Consider the following 14882-nt stretch of genomic DNA (forward strand, 5'->3'; position numbering starts at 1 on the left):
CATTAGCCAGTGCAAATGGTTTGCCACACACCTGTCTGCCCTAAAGCCTGTGAGACCTTAAGAACACCAATTCTTTGTTTTGTATAGCCCCAGGGTCCAATCACAGACCCTGCCACGTTGAAACTCAGTAAATATGTGGATTGATGAACAACCCCTCGGAAAGCATGAAAAGTGCTGAATTACATTTGAAATAACAATTGTTGCTAGAAACACTCTGTATATGGTTTTGATTGGCTCAAGTAAATAACTGGATAAATGTCATGGTCAAGAATATGTTCAGTCTCATCACATTCCTCAACACCCTTGCTCCCCTTTTCCATAGCAGTCCTCTGCCGTCCATCCACCCGCTCTGCTTCCAGCCAGGGCCTGAGCTTCCCACTGAGCAGGAGAGCCCTGCAGCCAGACAGGCTCATCCTTCTCTACTCCAGTGCTGGGAGAAATAGAACAGTGTGTCTGTCCTACGCAGAGAAACTTATTCAATGGACTCTTTAATTTTAAAAAAGTATTTGCAAAAATTTTTTTAAAAATTTAAAGGACAGGAACATTTGACTTCGAGATTGAGACATGCACATGGAAAACACCATGGGGCCTCCATCAAGTTGTGTAACAAAAAGTTACAGCTTCAATTGTGGCCTCCTCATGGAAGAGTATCTTTTAACAGGTACTACACCAATGTAGAGATAAAAGCATTATACAGTTTAAGTAGCTTAGTTTCATAAATAATCAATTTAACTTTGTATACACACACTGAATGTTTTCACCTATTATGTTCATCTATTATGTTGACAAAGTATCACTCTTTCTTGATGGAACAAAACTGGAACTGCACTCAGTAAGTTTCCATTCAATTAAATACAAACTAAGCTAAGTTAGTTGTTAAATCTCAATTAAGAGAAAGAAAGATGAGAACTGTAACTGAGGGCTCAGTTCTTTCACTGTTGCCATGTGGAAAGAGCTTACCTACAGTACTCACTAGAGGAAACTGCGTTATTCGGTTGGGAGGAACACACGTACCACACAAATGGCAAAGGAAAAGACTAGCGGAACTTTCTAATGAGGTGATGCTGGTTTTTTTAAGCACTGTGGTGAGTTACTGGGTTGTGAAATCATTGTCTAGTCTTAAAATCAGAAGAAGCCAGTTGTTTGAATGAACTTACAAAGCCTCTTTAAGACGAAAGAGCCACTAGAATAGAAATACTTTTCTAGAAAAGTATCCTTCAAGAAAGCCAGGACTGCCACATACCACACACACATTGTTTCATTTGCTCACTTTCCTTGCCTTCACACCAACCTGCCTTTTCCTCTAACTTCTCTTTCCACTGGATGCTACAGGCTGGCTCAATCCCTTCCACCTCACTTAGGTAACCAGCAGCTTCCCAGCAAAGCCCGACTCGAAAATTAAACCCACCCTCTACTTATAAAATGAAATAAATCCTCAGTGGCACTTCTGCTTGCCAAGGAAGAGTCTCACTAACACCTTTAAAAAGAAAAACAGGTGACGGAAGTGTCAGTGAAAAAATTGCTCTGCCCATGTTATAGGAAATATTACATCCTAAATTCAGAACCAAAAAAAACCCATTCATGTTTTTGGTAATTTTCAAATTTTATTTCCAACTACTGCAGTAACAAAATACTCGTGGTAAATCTGTATGGAAAGAGGCAACCTTTTAAGTAAACAAGGTCACAAATTAGTATTCCAACAGTACTTTGGTCTATGGAGATTTTGATAGGAGAGGATTATTACAATCAGTCCTGTAATATTACAGACTTATGCTTCCTCCATACTAGTAATAAAAATATTCATCTTATCTCAGTAATTCATCATGTACACATTTCTGCTCTTTATAAGCACTATCCTTCCAGGTTATACTCTGTGAATGTGTGAGGGGGAAATTCCTCCTGAGCATAGGTTTTTCTACAGTTACAGAAATAGCAGTCACTTCAGCAGTCATGTACAGTATTACTTAATTTTTAGTTGAAAAATAAAAGAATGAGTTATCCTATTATATCCCTTTCTGGGAGTAAAAAGACACACACCATTACAAACGTAAAATGAGTCAAACTTCTATTTTATTGACAGGAGTCCAAAATGAATACAAAAAAATGCCTCCTTTGCATGTTTATATATATTTTTTCCTTAAAAGGCTTCTGATAGAGTCAGGTAGATTAAAAGCTAAGAATGTATTTCAGCTTTTATAATGAACCTTTTAAAAAAGGTTTAATAACGTAAGTCACCAACATCAGAGAACATATGGTCCCACAATCATTTTTAGGTCTATAGCTTATAAAAAGAATTAGATCCTGCACTGATCTGCTAAAATAGAGGCTTAAAAATGTCTTAAGCCATTAAAAGCCATTTTTATAATCTATCTGATAACTCTGGGCAATTAAGAAAAAGAAATCCCAAAATGTAGCCCTCTGTATTATGTGGAATGTGACAGAACGCCAAATTATGACCAAGATAGGCAAAAATAAAATGTTTAAAGCAATGAATGGAGCTGTTATAAATAGTCTTATATCACTGCAAAATGTCAGTAAATGAATAATAGAGCTTATTAAGAGATTAAAACTTGAACAGATATTACTTAAAACATATTTTGTGGTGTTTATCATATTTTAATGTTTGCTAAAACTAAAGCTAAACAAAGAAAAGTCGCTCATTTATAGATTGTTTTTCATGTACCTTTACTTTTACTGGGACCATAAATTGATCAGATAATACAGCCCACACTTCTGGACAGTTATAACAAAGGGTTTATTATCATTTGCAGATGAAATAAATGCACCATCCCATACTTTAAAGGCTTTAACAAGCCTTAGCCATTTTCCAAAGTGTACCAAGGCACCACCACTGCCTAGTTATATTATGCACCCATTTCTAGTAAAGAACTAACACCTCCCTCAACATCAGTTCAGTACTGTTTCTGGTTTATTACACACTTCCAAAACAGCAAAAATTTGCAAATATGTGCAAATATTGTGGTCCATTTGTAGTACTGCTTAGTCATCATCTTCCTCTTCTTCTTCTTCTTCCTCAAAGCTATCTTCAAAGCCCTCGCTGTCCTCCTGGTCTTCATCCCCCTCTATTGCTGTATCCCACTGTGGGTGATTTTCTGGCACAGGTTTAGCCTCATGAACTTCCAACTATAAAAAGAATTAAATGTAGACATTAGAAATTTGGGGAGGAATAATGGAAGAAATATCTGGTAAAGAAAAAGTTTTCTTTGACCACAGCAATTACAAAGAAATAGGTTTTATGTTTTTAAACTCTAAATTTAACACATTTGGAATAGAGATTCATCCCAGAAATAAAAAGGTAAATCTTCAAACATAAATGCAGCTAAATTTCTAACACAGTCTGATATTTTGATTTTACAGAAGCTATACTATTTATTCTGTGTCATGAAAGATGAATAATTGTGATTCTTGAGCAAGAACACTGAGTAAAATCTTAGTAAGGCTTCTGCTGAGGGAAGAAAAACTCAAATGTGACTTCCAAGGAAGAATTTTGCAGACTCCAGACTCATGAAGTACCATTCTACAGCCATGGAAAGAAATATGGTACCCTCATGGGAAACAAGAGGCAGGCCTTTACCGGCTCCCTTCACTTGGGTCTCCAGTACACAGTGCAACAATACTTCTTCAGCGTCATCTCCTAATGCAACAGAATGCCTTCTATAAAAACCTCAAGTGAAAAGGTAAACACTGATAGGACTGTCCTTCAAACGATACTCACACAAAGTATATACGCTAAAATGATAAAAAATAAATTATTTTCAGAAATTAATGAACACCCCAATAGAATCCGTGGGAAAACACATGTACTTTTCTGAAGAAAACAGAACCCATTTGGTGAGGCCCTATAAAGTTACAGCATATTACAGCACTAAAATGTATCACTTAAGTAATTTATACTCAATGTTCTAAATCGTTCTACTTCCTTAACACAACTTAAGTTTATTACTGAAAGAGTAGTCCGTCAAGTGTATTATATAAAAAGTATGAGATGACCTCTTTTTCCCTCTACTACTCTACATTTCAAAACCAGAAATGCTTCCCTAGTATACTAAACACTCATTCAAATAGACAACCATATTTACTGAATAGTCATTACTCTTACCTTCAGTGGTTTAATCTGATCCAAACCCATATAGGAATCTGACCTTAGAAATACTGTATACTGGTAATTTCCAGGTTTGCCTGGTGCAGGAAACTTCAGTTCTACCTAGAAGATAAAATCAGCACTAAAAATCTGTATTTTGAAGAGTGGAAGAAACAACAGCTCACTCCTGAAACTCTTAGACCAGAGTATTTAATAGTGAGAGTTTACTCAGGTGACACAGGATATCCTAAAAAGATGTTACAAAGGTTCTAACAAAAACATATATATATATGTGACATTTACGTCATACATTATACATACTACACAAAAAGGAAACCAAATTGGCAGAATTGATGGGTTTAATTTCTATCTCCACAATGTAAGAAGTATATTTAAAGCAATCCAGTTCTATGTTGACCATCACACCTTGACAACCTGAAGAAATGAAGTAGGGTATAAAAGTAAAATAAGTGAAATGTGGAAATAAAATAGACTTCACCATACAAGAAATAGTTCTTGCCACATTTTCTTATTTCTAAGACAAATGCTGTGAGATAACAGAAAATATACACATTGGTCTCTACCCTCAGATCTGGGCACAGAGCTCCTCAAAACCCTGTAATTTCCTAAATGATAAGAACACAAGGAGCATCTTTTGTTCTAATATTTGGTCTTTGACTCTAGTTCCTGAAACTAAGCTTGTAAATCCCTTGGAATTTCCTGGATGATAGGAATGTGTTCTCTTCTAATGAAGTGTGATTCCTGATGTGCTGCTACACGAGGACCGGTCACTGGAAAGACCAGGCTGTGATCAGAAGTTTGGAACTTTTAGTCCCAACCTCCATTCTCTGAAGAGGAGTTAGAAACTGAGTTAATGATCAGTTATGTCTTATGATAAAACCTCCATAAAAATCCCCAAAGTAAGGGGTTCAGTGAACTTCTGAGTTGGTGAACATGTGGGGTGCTGGGAGAGGAGTATACTCAGAAAACTTGGGAGCTCCATGCCCCTTCCCACATATCCTGCCCTATGTATTTCTTCCATCTGGATGTTCATTTGTTTCCTTTAATCATGTTATTTTATTTTTTATCGTATTATTTTTATAATAAACTGGTAAATATGTTTCCCTGGGTTCTGTGAGCCATTCTAGCAAATTATTGAACCCAAGGAGAGGATCACGGGAACCACGATTTATACTAAGCTGATCAGAAGTATAGGTGACAACTTGGGATCTGTGACTGGCATCTAAAGGTGAAGAGCGGGGGCATGGCAGTCTTGTGGAACCCTTAAGCTGAGGTAGATAGCCAGGTAGACAGTGACAGCACTGTGTTAAACGCCTGACACTCAGCTGGCATCACAAAGAATTGCTTGCTGTGGGGAAAACCCACAAACTGGTGTAAGAGTGTTGTGACTGTGGCAGTAGTGTTAGAGTAAAGGAGGGACAAACAGGAGAAATACATTTTTCCTTTACAGATGCCCAATGCTTTAAAAGGTCAAAAAGATATTTTATTTCCTATCATATAATAATAAATGATGATTATTTTGAACTCTCTTCAAATACAAAGAGTTATAAACTCTTAGAAGTTTCTAGTCCACTTGGACAAAGGAAGAATAAGCTTTTGACATTTAGATGTTTTGGTAATCCACCTCCAACTTCCAAAATCCAGATTTTGTAGGCAAGATTATATATTAAAATATGCCATTAAAACAAACAAGCTAGAAAACATCATGGGAAAATGTTTTTTTTTAAGTTAATATCAAAGTTTGGCCTTTCTAACTGTAACACCAAATTGAGAAATCATACAGAAAAAAATTACTAAATCATACTATCCATTACCCCCAAATAAATCAATGGATAAACAAATATTTCTATTTTTGCTTTGGTAAAAACAACGATGGTAAAACAAACTGGGGGAAAATGTTTGCAACACACATCACAAAAGGCTAATTTCATAATATTAAAAAAAAAAGTCCCCAAACCAATTTAAAAGACCAATAACCCAACAAAAATGGGCAATGGTCACAAATAGACACACAAAGAAATAGAATTCTAACACAGTGAAAGATGTTTAGTTTCACTCTTCAGGGAAATACAAAATTAAAATCAGCATCAGGCAAGAATAATCAATGTATGCTAAAATGAGTGGGCAAGAGACTGCTGGAGAGCAGAATAGCCACATAGTGTCCAAATATCACCCCACAGATTAGAGGAAGAAATACTTTTCACAATATAGAAAAGCCTTAACTAAATGATGAATCATAACATATCACCAAAGTTGGACAAACTGATATAAATGTGCCCCTGATGTTTGCCCAAAATATTAAAGATGAATACAATCAGGAGTAAACAATGAGACAAACTAAAATTAAGGGACATTTTACAAAATACCTAGCCCAGACTCTTCAAAAATGTCAACAGCATGAAAAAGTGGAAAAGGCCAGGGAAATGTTCTGCTCTAAAGAGGAATGACATCCAAACACAATTCATGATCCTTGACTGGACACTGAATTTAGAAACAAAACAAAAAATTTAACAAACATTAGTGGACTATTCAAGGAAATCTGAATATAGACCACATGTTAGATGATAACACCATATCAATGTTAAATTTCCCAAATAGAAGAATAAGTATGCTGTGCTTATGTAGGAACAGATCGCTGTTCTAAGAAGACACACGTTCAAGTATTTAGGGGGTATACTGTCATGTCTGCAAGTACTTCAGGAAGGTAAGGAAGGGAAAGACAGTTTTTTTTGTGTATACACACAGAGCTATAAAATATATATGACAAAATGTTAACAACTGGTCAATGTAGATGAAGGGTCTATGGGGGCTCAATGATACTGTGCTTGCCACACTTTTATAGGTTTGAAGCTTTTAAAAATAATAGATCAGAGGAGGAAAAAATTACTCTGAGACATCATTTTTTACGTTTCTGATTAGCAATGACATTCAAAATGTCTCACACACGGAGAGGCAATGGGCATACTTAAACCTTCATTCTCCCTATAGAGAAATAAATATCTAGCAGTATCTATCAAAATTACAAATGTGCAGACCTCTGATTCATTAATTCTACTTCTCTGAATTTATTCTATAGATATGTTTGCACATGTGCAAAATGATATATGACATTATTCACTGCCGCAAAAGACATGAATCAACCTGTCAGTCCATGAAATGGCTGAGTGCTGAATAAATGATCTTCCATACAAAAGAATATCATGCAGGTATAAAAACAAATGAGGAAGCTTTTCTGTATTAACACGGTGCAAATTCCAAGTTACATCACTGAGAGAAAAAGGTAAGGTGCATAACATGGTGTATGCTTATTTTTGCACAAAACTGGGGAAAATACACCTATGTATTTGCCTGATTTACATCGAATATCACATGAAAAATACATAAAAATGTGACACTGATGGTCTCCAGGAAGGGGAATGGGTGACTGAGAGATAAGAATGCAAAATGTTTCAATGTGCACTTTCGTATATCTTCTGAAATATTGACTAGGTGAATGTAGTATCTATTTAAAAATAAATAAAATTTAAATTTAAATAAATGTTTAAAATTACTGTCAAAGAAATACCCTTAAGTTGGCACTAACCCTAAGTGTCAAATAATAAACTATTTCATACATTTATTACTTGGTTAGAAAGGGAGGAAAAAGCTTTTTGAATTAAAAATCAACATCACAGAACTATCTTGAAATTCACAAGTCTTGCTCTTGTCCACCAAGTCCAGGTAGACAGAACCTTCTTCCTAGAAAAGTGACATAAAAAATCAAGAAGAAAAACAGTAAAACCCAAGGGTAAAGTACGTTCATCACAATGCTATGTTAGTGATGTCACTGACAGTGGACAAATGCAAGTAATAAAAAATTCCACCCCCCCCAAAAAACCCCAAAAACCAAATCGCCAGTTTTTACATTTTTTTTAAGACAAAAGGAGTATATCTGAGCACTAATCCAATGAGGATAAATATCATAAATATCTGTAAAAACACAATTAAATTCTGGAGAGTAGGAAATGCATACGTTCTTAGTAACAGTGAAAATTCCCCCCAAATAAGTTGAGAACAAGGTTTTAAAAAACTGATCAAGTTGTCTACCTTTAACAATTCAGTACTTTGTAAACTTCCAATGAACTCCCCTCAAAAGACATCAGGAAACAGTTGTGTCTTAAATAAAATGCAGTAAGCCAAACGTGATTAACTGATTTCTAAAAAGATTTTATGAAATAGCAGTATGATGATGAGATGCTGTCCATTTGTAAACACTAAAGTAATGCTGTTGGATAATTACCTCTTCCGTATCTTTTAGTGTACACACATGATATGGCATAGATATTAATGTCTGTTCCTTCCTATCTGCGATATAGAGCCACCACCATTCTTGTTTTTCCTGCACAGAAGAAAAGAGTATAAATGATCAGAAAGAACAAGTATATATGTATATGCACTGACTGAGACGTTGTGTTGTACACCAGAAATTAACAAATTGTAAATGACTGTACTTCAATTAAAAAAAAGAAAAAGAATTAGAGAAATACAGTTTTGCCTTGTCTAATTTTAGGGGTACAGTTATCCCCTGAGGCACCTGAGGGGGATTAGCTCCAGACACCCCCCCACACCCTGTGATGTGGACACCAAAATTCATGGGATGCTCAAGTCCCTTATATAAAATGGTGTTGTATTTGCTTATAACCTATGCACATCTCCTGTATACTTAATATCATCTCTAGGTTACTTGTAATAGTTGCCAGTGCTGCACAAATTCAAGTTTTTCCTTTGGAACTTTCTGAAACTTTTCCCCCTAACATTTTCAATCCACAGTTGGTCAAATTCATGGATGCAAAACCCACAAATGCAGAAGGCCCACTGTACTGTCCTTGTTTTGTTCATTGCTGTATCCCCAGTAGAGACACAGTGTCTGGTACAAAACAGATGTCAATAAATATTTACTGAATGAATAAATTGTTCTTAACCATTTGTAGATCCATTCTCCAAAAGAATTTTGTATGTAATTCTGGGGTTTCAAATGGCTCTTTGAACCCTACTGATGAGCCTCTATATTGAAAACCCACGATTAACCTTAAATCACAAACATGCTAAAAAAGAAAACAATATAAACTATTAAAATATCATCTAGCAAATAAACCATAGTAATTTTACCTAGTAATAAGCAAAAGCCAGAAAGTAGGAGTGAAAGGGACTTGGGCAACAAAATCAGAAATCAATACATTAAAAACACATTACTCACAAAAGAGAACATTTCAGATTCTAAGAGTCTATTTATACCTTTCATTGCACACAATTTTTAAAAAATGTTTTACTTATTTTGTTTGTGGTAGTTTTTTGTTTTTGTTTGTTTTGGGGGGGTTAATTAGGTTTATTTACTTACTTATTTTAATGGAAGCACTGGGGATTGAACCCAGGACCTCGTGCATGCTAGGTTTGTACTCTACCACTGAGCTATACCTTCCCCACTGTACATGATTTTAATATGCTCAGTATTTTTAGTTGAACTTCACAAAAGATTAGGAATAGAAAAAGAGCTGGGTAAGAAACTTCCACCAGAAAGCACAATGATGGCAGGAAGCAATGACAGGAGACAAAAAACTATTAAAAAAATTTTTTTTAATACCAAGCAGTCTAGAAGCATCAAATTTCAGTGCGCTCAGCAACCATCACTGCATTACATCACAGGTCAGTAACTGTTTAGTCATCTGCTTAGCATTCACTGTTTAAGGATTGGGTAGGGAAGGAAGATATCTTTCCAAAATGGCTTAAAGAAAAATGTTCTGGAGCTAAAAATAAAATAATCCCTACAACACTACACCATTCAAAAGTCTCAATTATCCAAAACAAGGTTAAAAAAATAACTTTTTACTGAAAATAGTTTCATAGGAAAAATGTTTGTGATTTTAAGGCACAATCACTTGTACTTTCCATTTTATTTTAATCATAAGAAGTTAAAATTTGGTTTATTATGTTTCTAATAATGCTACACTAAGTTTAACTAAGAGCTTCTGTTTAAATGTCTTAAACTACAAAACAACAAAGTACTGCAACATTAATAAGCAGAATAAATAAATCACAAGTACATGATTAATCCAACTTCTGCTTAACCGAAGGGTTAGGACTACCACAACAGATGTATGTGTATATAAATGTTTGTCTATGTGTGTTTTGCACACACAAAGTGAGTAAAAATGTAACAGAGTCAAAGTGGAGTACAGTTGTACCTCAGTATCCACAGGGGACTGGTTCCAGGACGCCCCCTACCTCCAGGATACCAAAATTTGTGGATGCTCAAGTCCCTTATATAAAATGTCGTGGTACAGCTGGTCCTCCATATTCGCAGATGCAGAACCCACAGTTACAGAGAGCCAACTATACAGATACCTGGGCTTTGCAGGCCAGAGAGTTTGTGACAAGTCTTCAACTTTGCCACTGTATTGCAAAAAGAATGAGTGTGACTGTGTTCCAATAAAACTTCATTTACAATAATCCTTACTTTACAAAAACAGGCAAGGAGGCAGATCTGTCTGCAGGCTGAAGTTTACCAATGCTTGTTTTAAAGCCACCTAGACTTGATTATTTCACTTCTCTAAACCTCACTTTTTTCCCTCTGTTAAATGATAACTGCCTACCTCAAGCTGTGTTGTGAAGATAAACTGAGATAATATAATTAAAATATCGTTAGAATGCCTAGGACATTGCATGCAATAAAATTACAGTTATGTTGATGCAACCACTACAGAAAACAGCATAAAGTTTTCTCAAAAAATTAAAAATACAACCATATGATTCAGCAATTTCACTTCTCGCCATTTGTCCAAAGAAAACAGACACTAATTTGAAAAAATACATGTACATCAATTCACTGCAGAATTATTTACAATAGTCAAGTTATGTAAGTAACTGAAGTGTCCATTGATGGATAAGTGGATAAAGAAGATGTGATACATTTATATAATGGAATATTACTCAGTCATAAAAAAGAATGAATAATGCCATTTGAAACAACATGGATGGACACAGAGGATATCATGCTAAATGAAGTTAGAGAAAGCCAAATACCATATGATCTCACTTATCTGTGTTAGCTAAAAAATGAAACAAAGTGAAACAGACTCACAGATACAGAGAATAAACAGGTAGTTGCCAGAGGGGTGGGGGTGGGAGGAGTAAGTGAAAGACATTAACAGGTACAAACCTCCAGTTTTAAAATAAATAAGCCACAGGGATATAATACACAGCATAAGGAAAATGGTCAATAATATTGTAATAACTTTGTATGGGTACAGTTCGTTACTAGACTTATCGTGGTGATCATTTCATAAAGTATACAAATGTCAAATCACTATATGGTACACCTGAAACTAACATAATGTTGTTATGTCAACTATATTTCAATGATAATTTTTAAAGTTATGATTATTAATGAAATGAGGTAAACATCTCTATTATTTAAGTAGTCTGACATTTCATCATCAGAAATACCATTACCAGAACATGCATGTAATGTAAGCAGCACAGGGATATGTTCAAGAATATGCATTTCTTCTTCATCTCTCCACTAGAGAATGCCTTTCCCTCCCCTGTTGCACACTATTTGATTAAAATGAGATTCATTCAGGAATATTATTTAGTAAGAAGATAGTGAGTATCAATCTACGGCACAGCACCTCTGCCTAGTGGAAAAGATATTTTGCCATGAGTTATTTGCACTTTAAACAAAATTGTTTTTCTATTGTGTAAGATTGCCAACCGTTCTTAATGTATTAAATATATTAAATGGTTCAATAACATGTAAGTCAATTATTAACAAAAAACTTCAAGTAATTTAAGTGTGTACTGTGTAGTTAGGTAGGTACATGGGAAGTAGACAGGAAGATGTTGGGAAAATCCTGAATAAATTTTATCTGATAAATGGCACTTTGAGATATTTACCCTGCAGATGAAATTTTAAAAGCCATTTTCACTGCTAAAATGTTCAAAGGGAGTGAATGAATGTTTTGCCTATTTAGTAAGCATGGTCTAAAATGAAGCTGTCTGTTATAAGGGTACAAATTATGCAGATTACAGCATTCCATGGTACTTTTAAAACCAATCAATGAGTGGAATTTATTCGCTTGATTTCAGGAGCCTTGGTGTTGGCAGACTACATTGCAATGGGCAAAATGCCCCTAACAGATGGGCTACGGCTCAGGACATGCCAGAAGATCAGTGTGCACAGTAAGATGGAATTCTGGGCTGATTTCTCTCCAAGTCAAAACAAAAAGTCTGTGCAGAGCCACTCATTTACTATTAGGAGAGCCAAATTACTTAGGAATTTGCCTTCAGCAGCTCCCAGCAACTAAGAACTGACATTCAGAGCAGAAAGCAGATTTATACATGAAATCACCTGCCGAACTTGAGTGGTGAGCAAAAGGTTCTGTGGCAAAGCTGTGAGGCAGTCTGTGGAACAGGTTCCCTGAACTAAGGCAACCAATCCCTGACCTCTAGCCACAGACAAAATCATCTGCAAAAGCAAAATGTCAAGCGGATTTCAAGTTCATTTGAAAGACAAACAACATAGCCTATCAAAGAGATCAAAAGTTGAGCAGGCCATAACCACAAAGTAAACAAGCACAAGAGAACAGCATTGCAATGATCTGTCCGGAGCGTGGGGCTCAGCCACGCTTGGCTCTTACTGAACTTAGCTGGTCCCTCAGCCATGGCCTTGCTTAGTCCCATGGATGAGGGCAATTATGAATGCAAGTCTAGTGGCTCCAGGTGGCCAGTGTAAGACCCTCAGAGAAAACCTATGGGGAAAATTTAAGAACATTTTTCATTTTACTTAAAGCATGATGAAAGTGAGAGATTCACAAAAGCCATGTATTCCCAAGTATTCATAGGTAAAATATGCATTTGTCTGATTAAGACTGCCTGAACTGCTAATGAGAAATCATCATTAAGCACAACACTCAGTAATCTGGGCACAGAAAAGATAGAAGCCCAGGAAAACATAGAAGTACTTAAGAAGTTAACAACTCTCCTTTTAAACAACATACTCACTAAAACTGATTTATATTTAAATACATGTTTCAAAGATATGGCCTGTCAAGAATAGACCACATTCAGCACATTTGAGCCAATAGACACTACAGAAAGATAAAAGGCAACTGAGAAATACCTGAATAGAATGAGAAAACACTAGGCTGTGTATAACTCACCTCCGGAAAGTAAAGACTATAAACAGGATGTGTTATCTTTGATTTGGTTTCCAGTAGGGCTCTCTCCTTTCGCTGTATACTTTGTTGTAACTCTTGCCACTCCTAGTAAAGTGAAAATTAAATATTTGAAATCAAGCATGTTTTTGATCATTTTGAGGGGTGTCCATCTTCTTTCACATATTATTCCTGACAATACTAATTACTACTAAGTTCAGTTCAACAAATCTGATCATTTCCCTGCTCAAAACTTACAATGCCCCTTTTCATAAATCAAATCTAACTCCTCTAGCATGAACTACACAGCCAAGCATGATCTGACCTGGGCCTGTCTCTCCAGTTTCCTGTCGCTGCTTTCCTCCTTGCACTTTTTATTCTAGTTATTACAAACTCCCTTGACTTCTCTGACCTCACCAGCTATTTCACTCCTCTTAAACCCTGTCTGGATTTTTGTCTTCTTCTTTCTCTATCTGGCAAATTCCTACTCATTATTCTTTCGAGAGTAGCTAAAGTCTAAAGTATGAGTTCCTGAGTCCCACAAATCATCCACTACCCCAGGGCTGAGTTGATCACTCCTTCCTTTGTGCCACCCTGCACCTTGCACAAAATGTGCTCATAATGCTTATTTACAAGGCTGCTATCATCCAAGGGCAGAAACTATTCCACATTTGGCTTTGCATTCCTATCATCTAACACAGCGTTTGCAATGGGACAGATGATGAGTAATTATTCATGTAATTATTTCTCAAACGAATCAATGTATTTTGGGTCACGTGAAGAAACTAGTTAATCAAAACCCTAAGAGTCACCTCTACTAACCTTAACATATTTGGAAAGAAGTAAGTCAACTCTTCCTCAAAGCAAGGGTAGGGAAGTAATTTCTTTGATAGGTTTTAATTTCCTAGCAATCAACTGAATTCCCAAATGAAAAAACACTCAAGGGCTAGCAACTGTTAAAAACAGTCATTCTTATCTTTTGCCCACTATTCCCAAAGGCAAATACATTATTTACTTACATTTTTATTCTTTGCCCTTCACCTTTTCCTTTTTTTTTGTCCTGTGCTTTTACTTCAGAGGCTATTCAGGGAATCTATTTTAGACTACTAAACCGTAAGAGTTACTTTTAGATCAATGGCCCAGACAAGAAGAACATCGTAAACATAAAGGAAATGGCTGATAAGTTTAGTTTATTTGCAGTGAGCCTCTAAGGACCAAGTTATTTGTCTACCAAATATTCTTTTCTATAGCCCTCTCATAAATCATGTACAACTTAATGCCATGCCATGAGATTATTTTCTATTCTCTATATCCTCATCCTTAATACCTTAGAGATGCCTACTTTCCTTAATGTCTTATATATACCTCTTGAAACAAGGTGGCATTCTGTAAATGTTAGCTTTTCGCTTAACCAACCTCTTGACATTAGAGCCCACAGTAATGTTTCTTTACCCTAAAAATGTCCTGGGACTTCTGAGGTCCTCCTACATTGCAACCTATTTCATAACCCATATTCCCTTATTCATATTTCCAGAGTCATCTCCAATACTGAGAACTGCCTTAAGAGA

General features: G+C 35.8%; 1 protein-coding gene across 1 annotated transcript in view; it reads right to left on the reverse strand.

Annotated features, from left to right (window-relative positions):
* Nucleotides 1-2052: 2052 nt before the first annotated feature.
* The window catches only part of SEC63 (SEC63 homolog, protein translocation regulator), a 58759-nt gene continuing 45929 nt past the window's right edge, over nt 2053-14882 (reverse strand). The window contains exons 18-21 of the mRNA XM_015240419.3: nt 13321-13422; nt 8403-8501; nt 4121-4225; nt 2053-3144 (exon numbers count right to left, since the gene is read on the reverse strand). Of these exons, the coding sequence (XP_015095905.2) occupies nt 3001-3144; nt 4121-4225; nt 8403-8501; nt 13321-13422 (450 nt within the window). The 3' untranslated portion in view covers nt 2053-3000. The remainder of the gene's footprint in view (nt 3145-4120; nt 4226-8402; nt 8502-13320; nt 13423-14882) is intronic.

The sequence above is a fragment of the Vicugna pacos genome, chromosome 8, assembly GCF_048564905.1.
Source record: "Vicugna pacos chromosome 8, VicPac4, whole genome shotgun sequence".
Lineage (NCBI taxonomy): Eukaryota > Metazoa > Chordata > Mammalia > Artiodactyla > Camelidae > Vicugna > Vicugna pacos.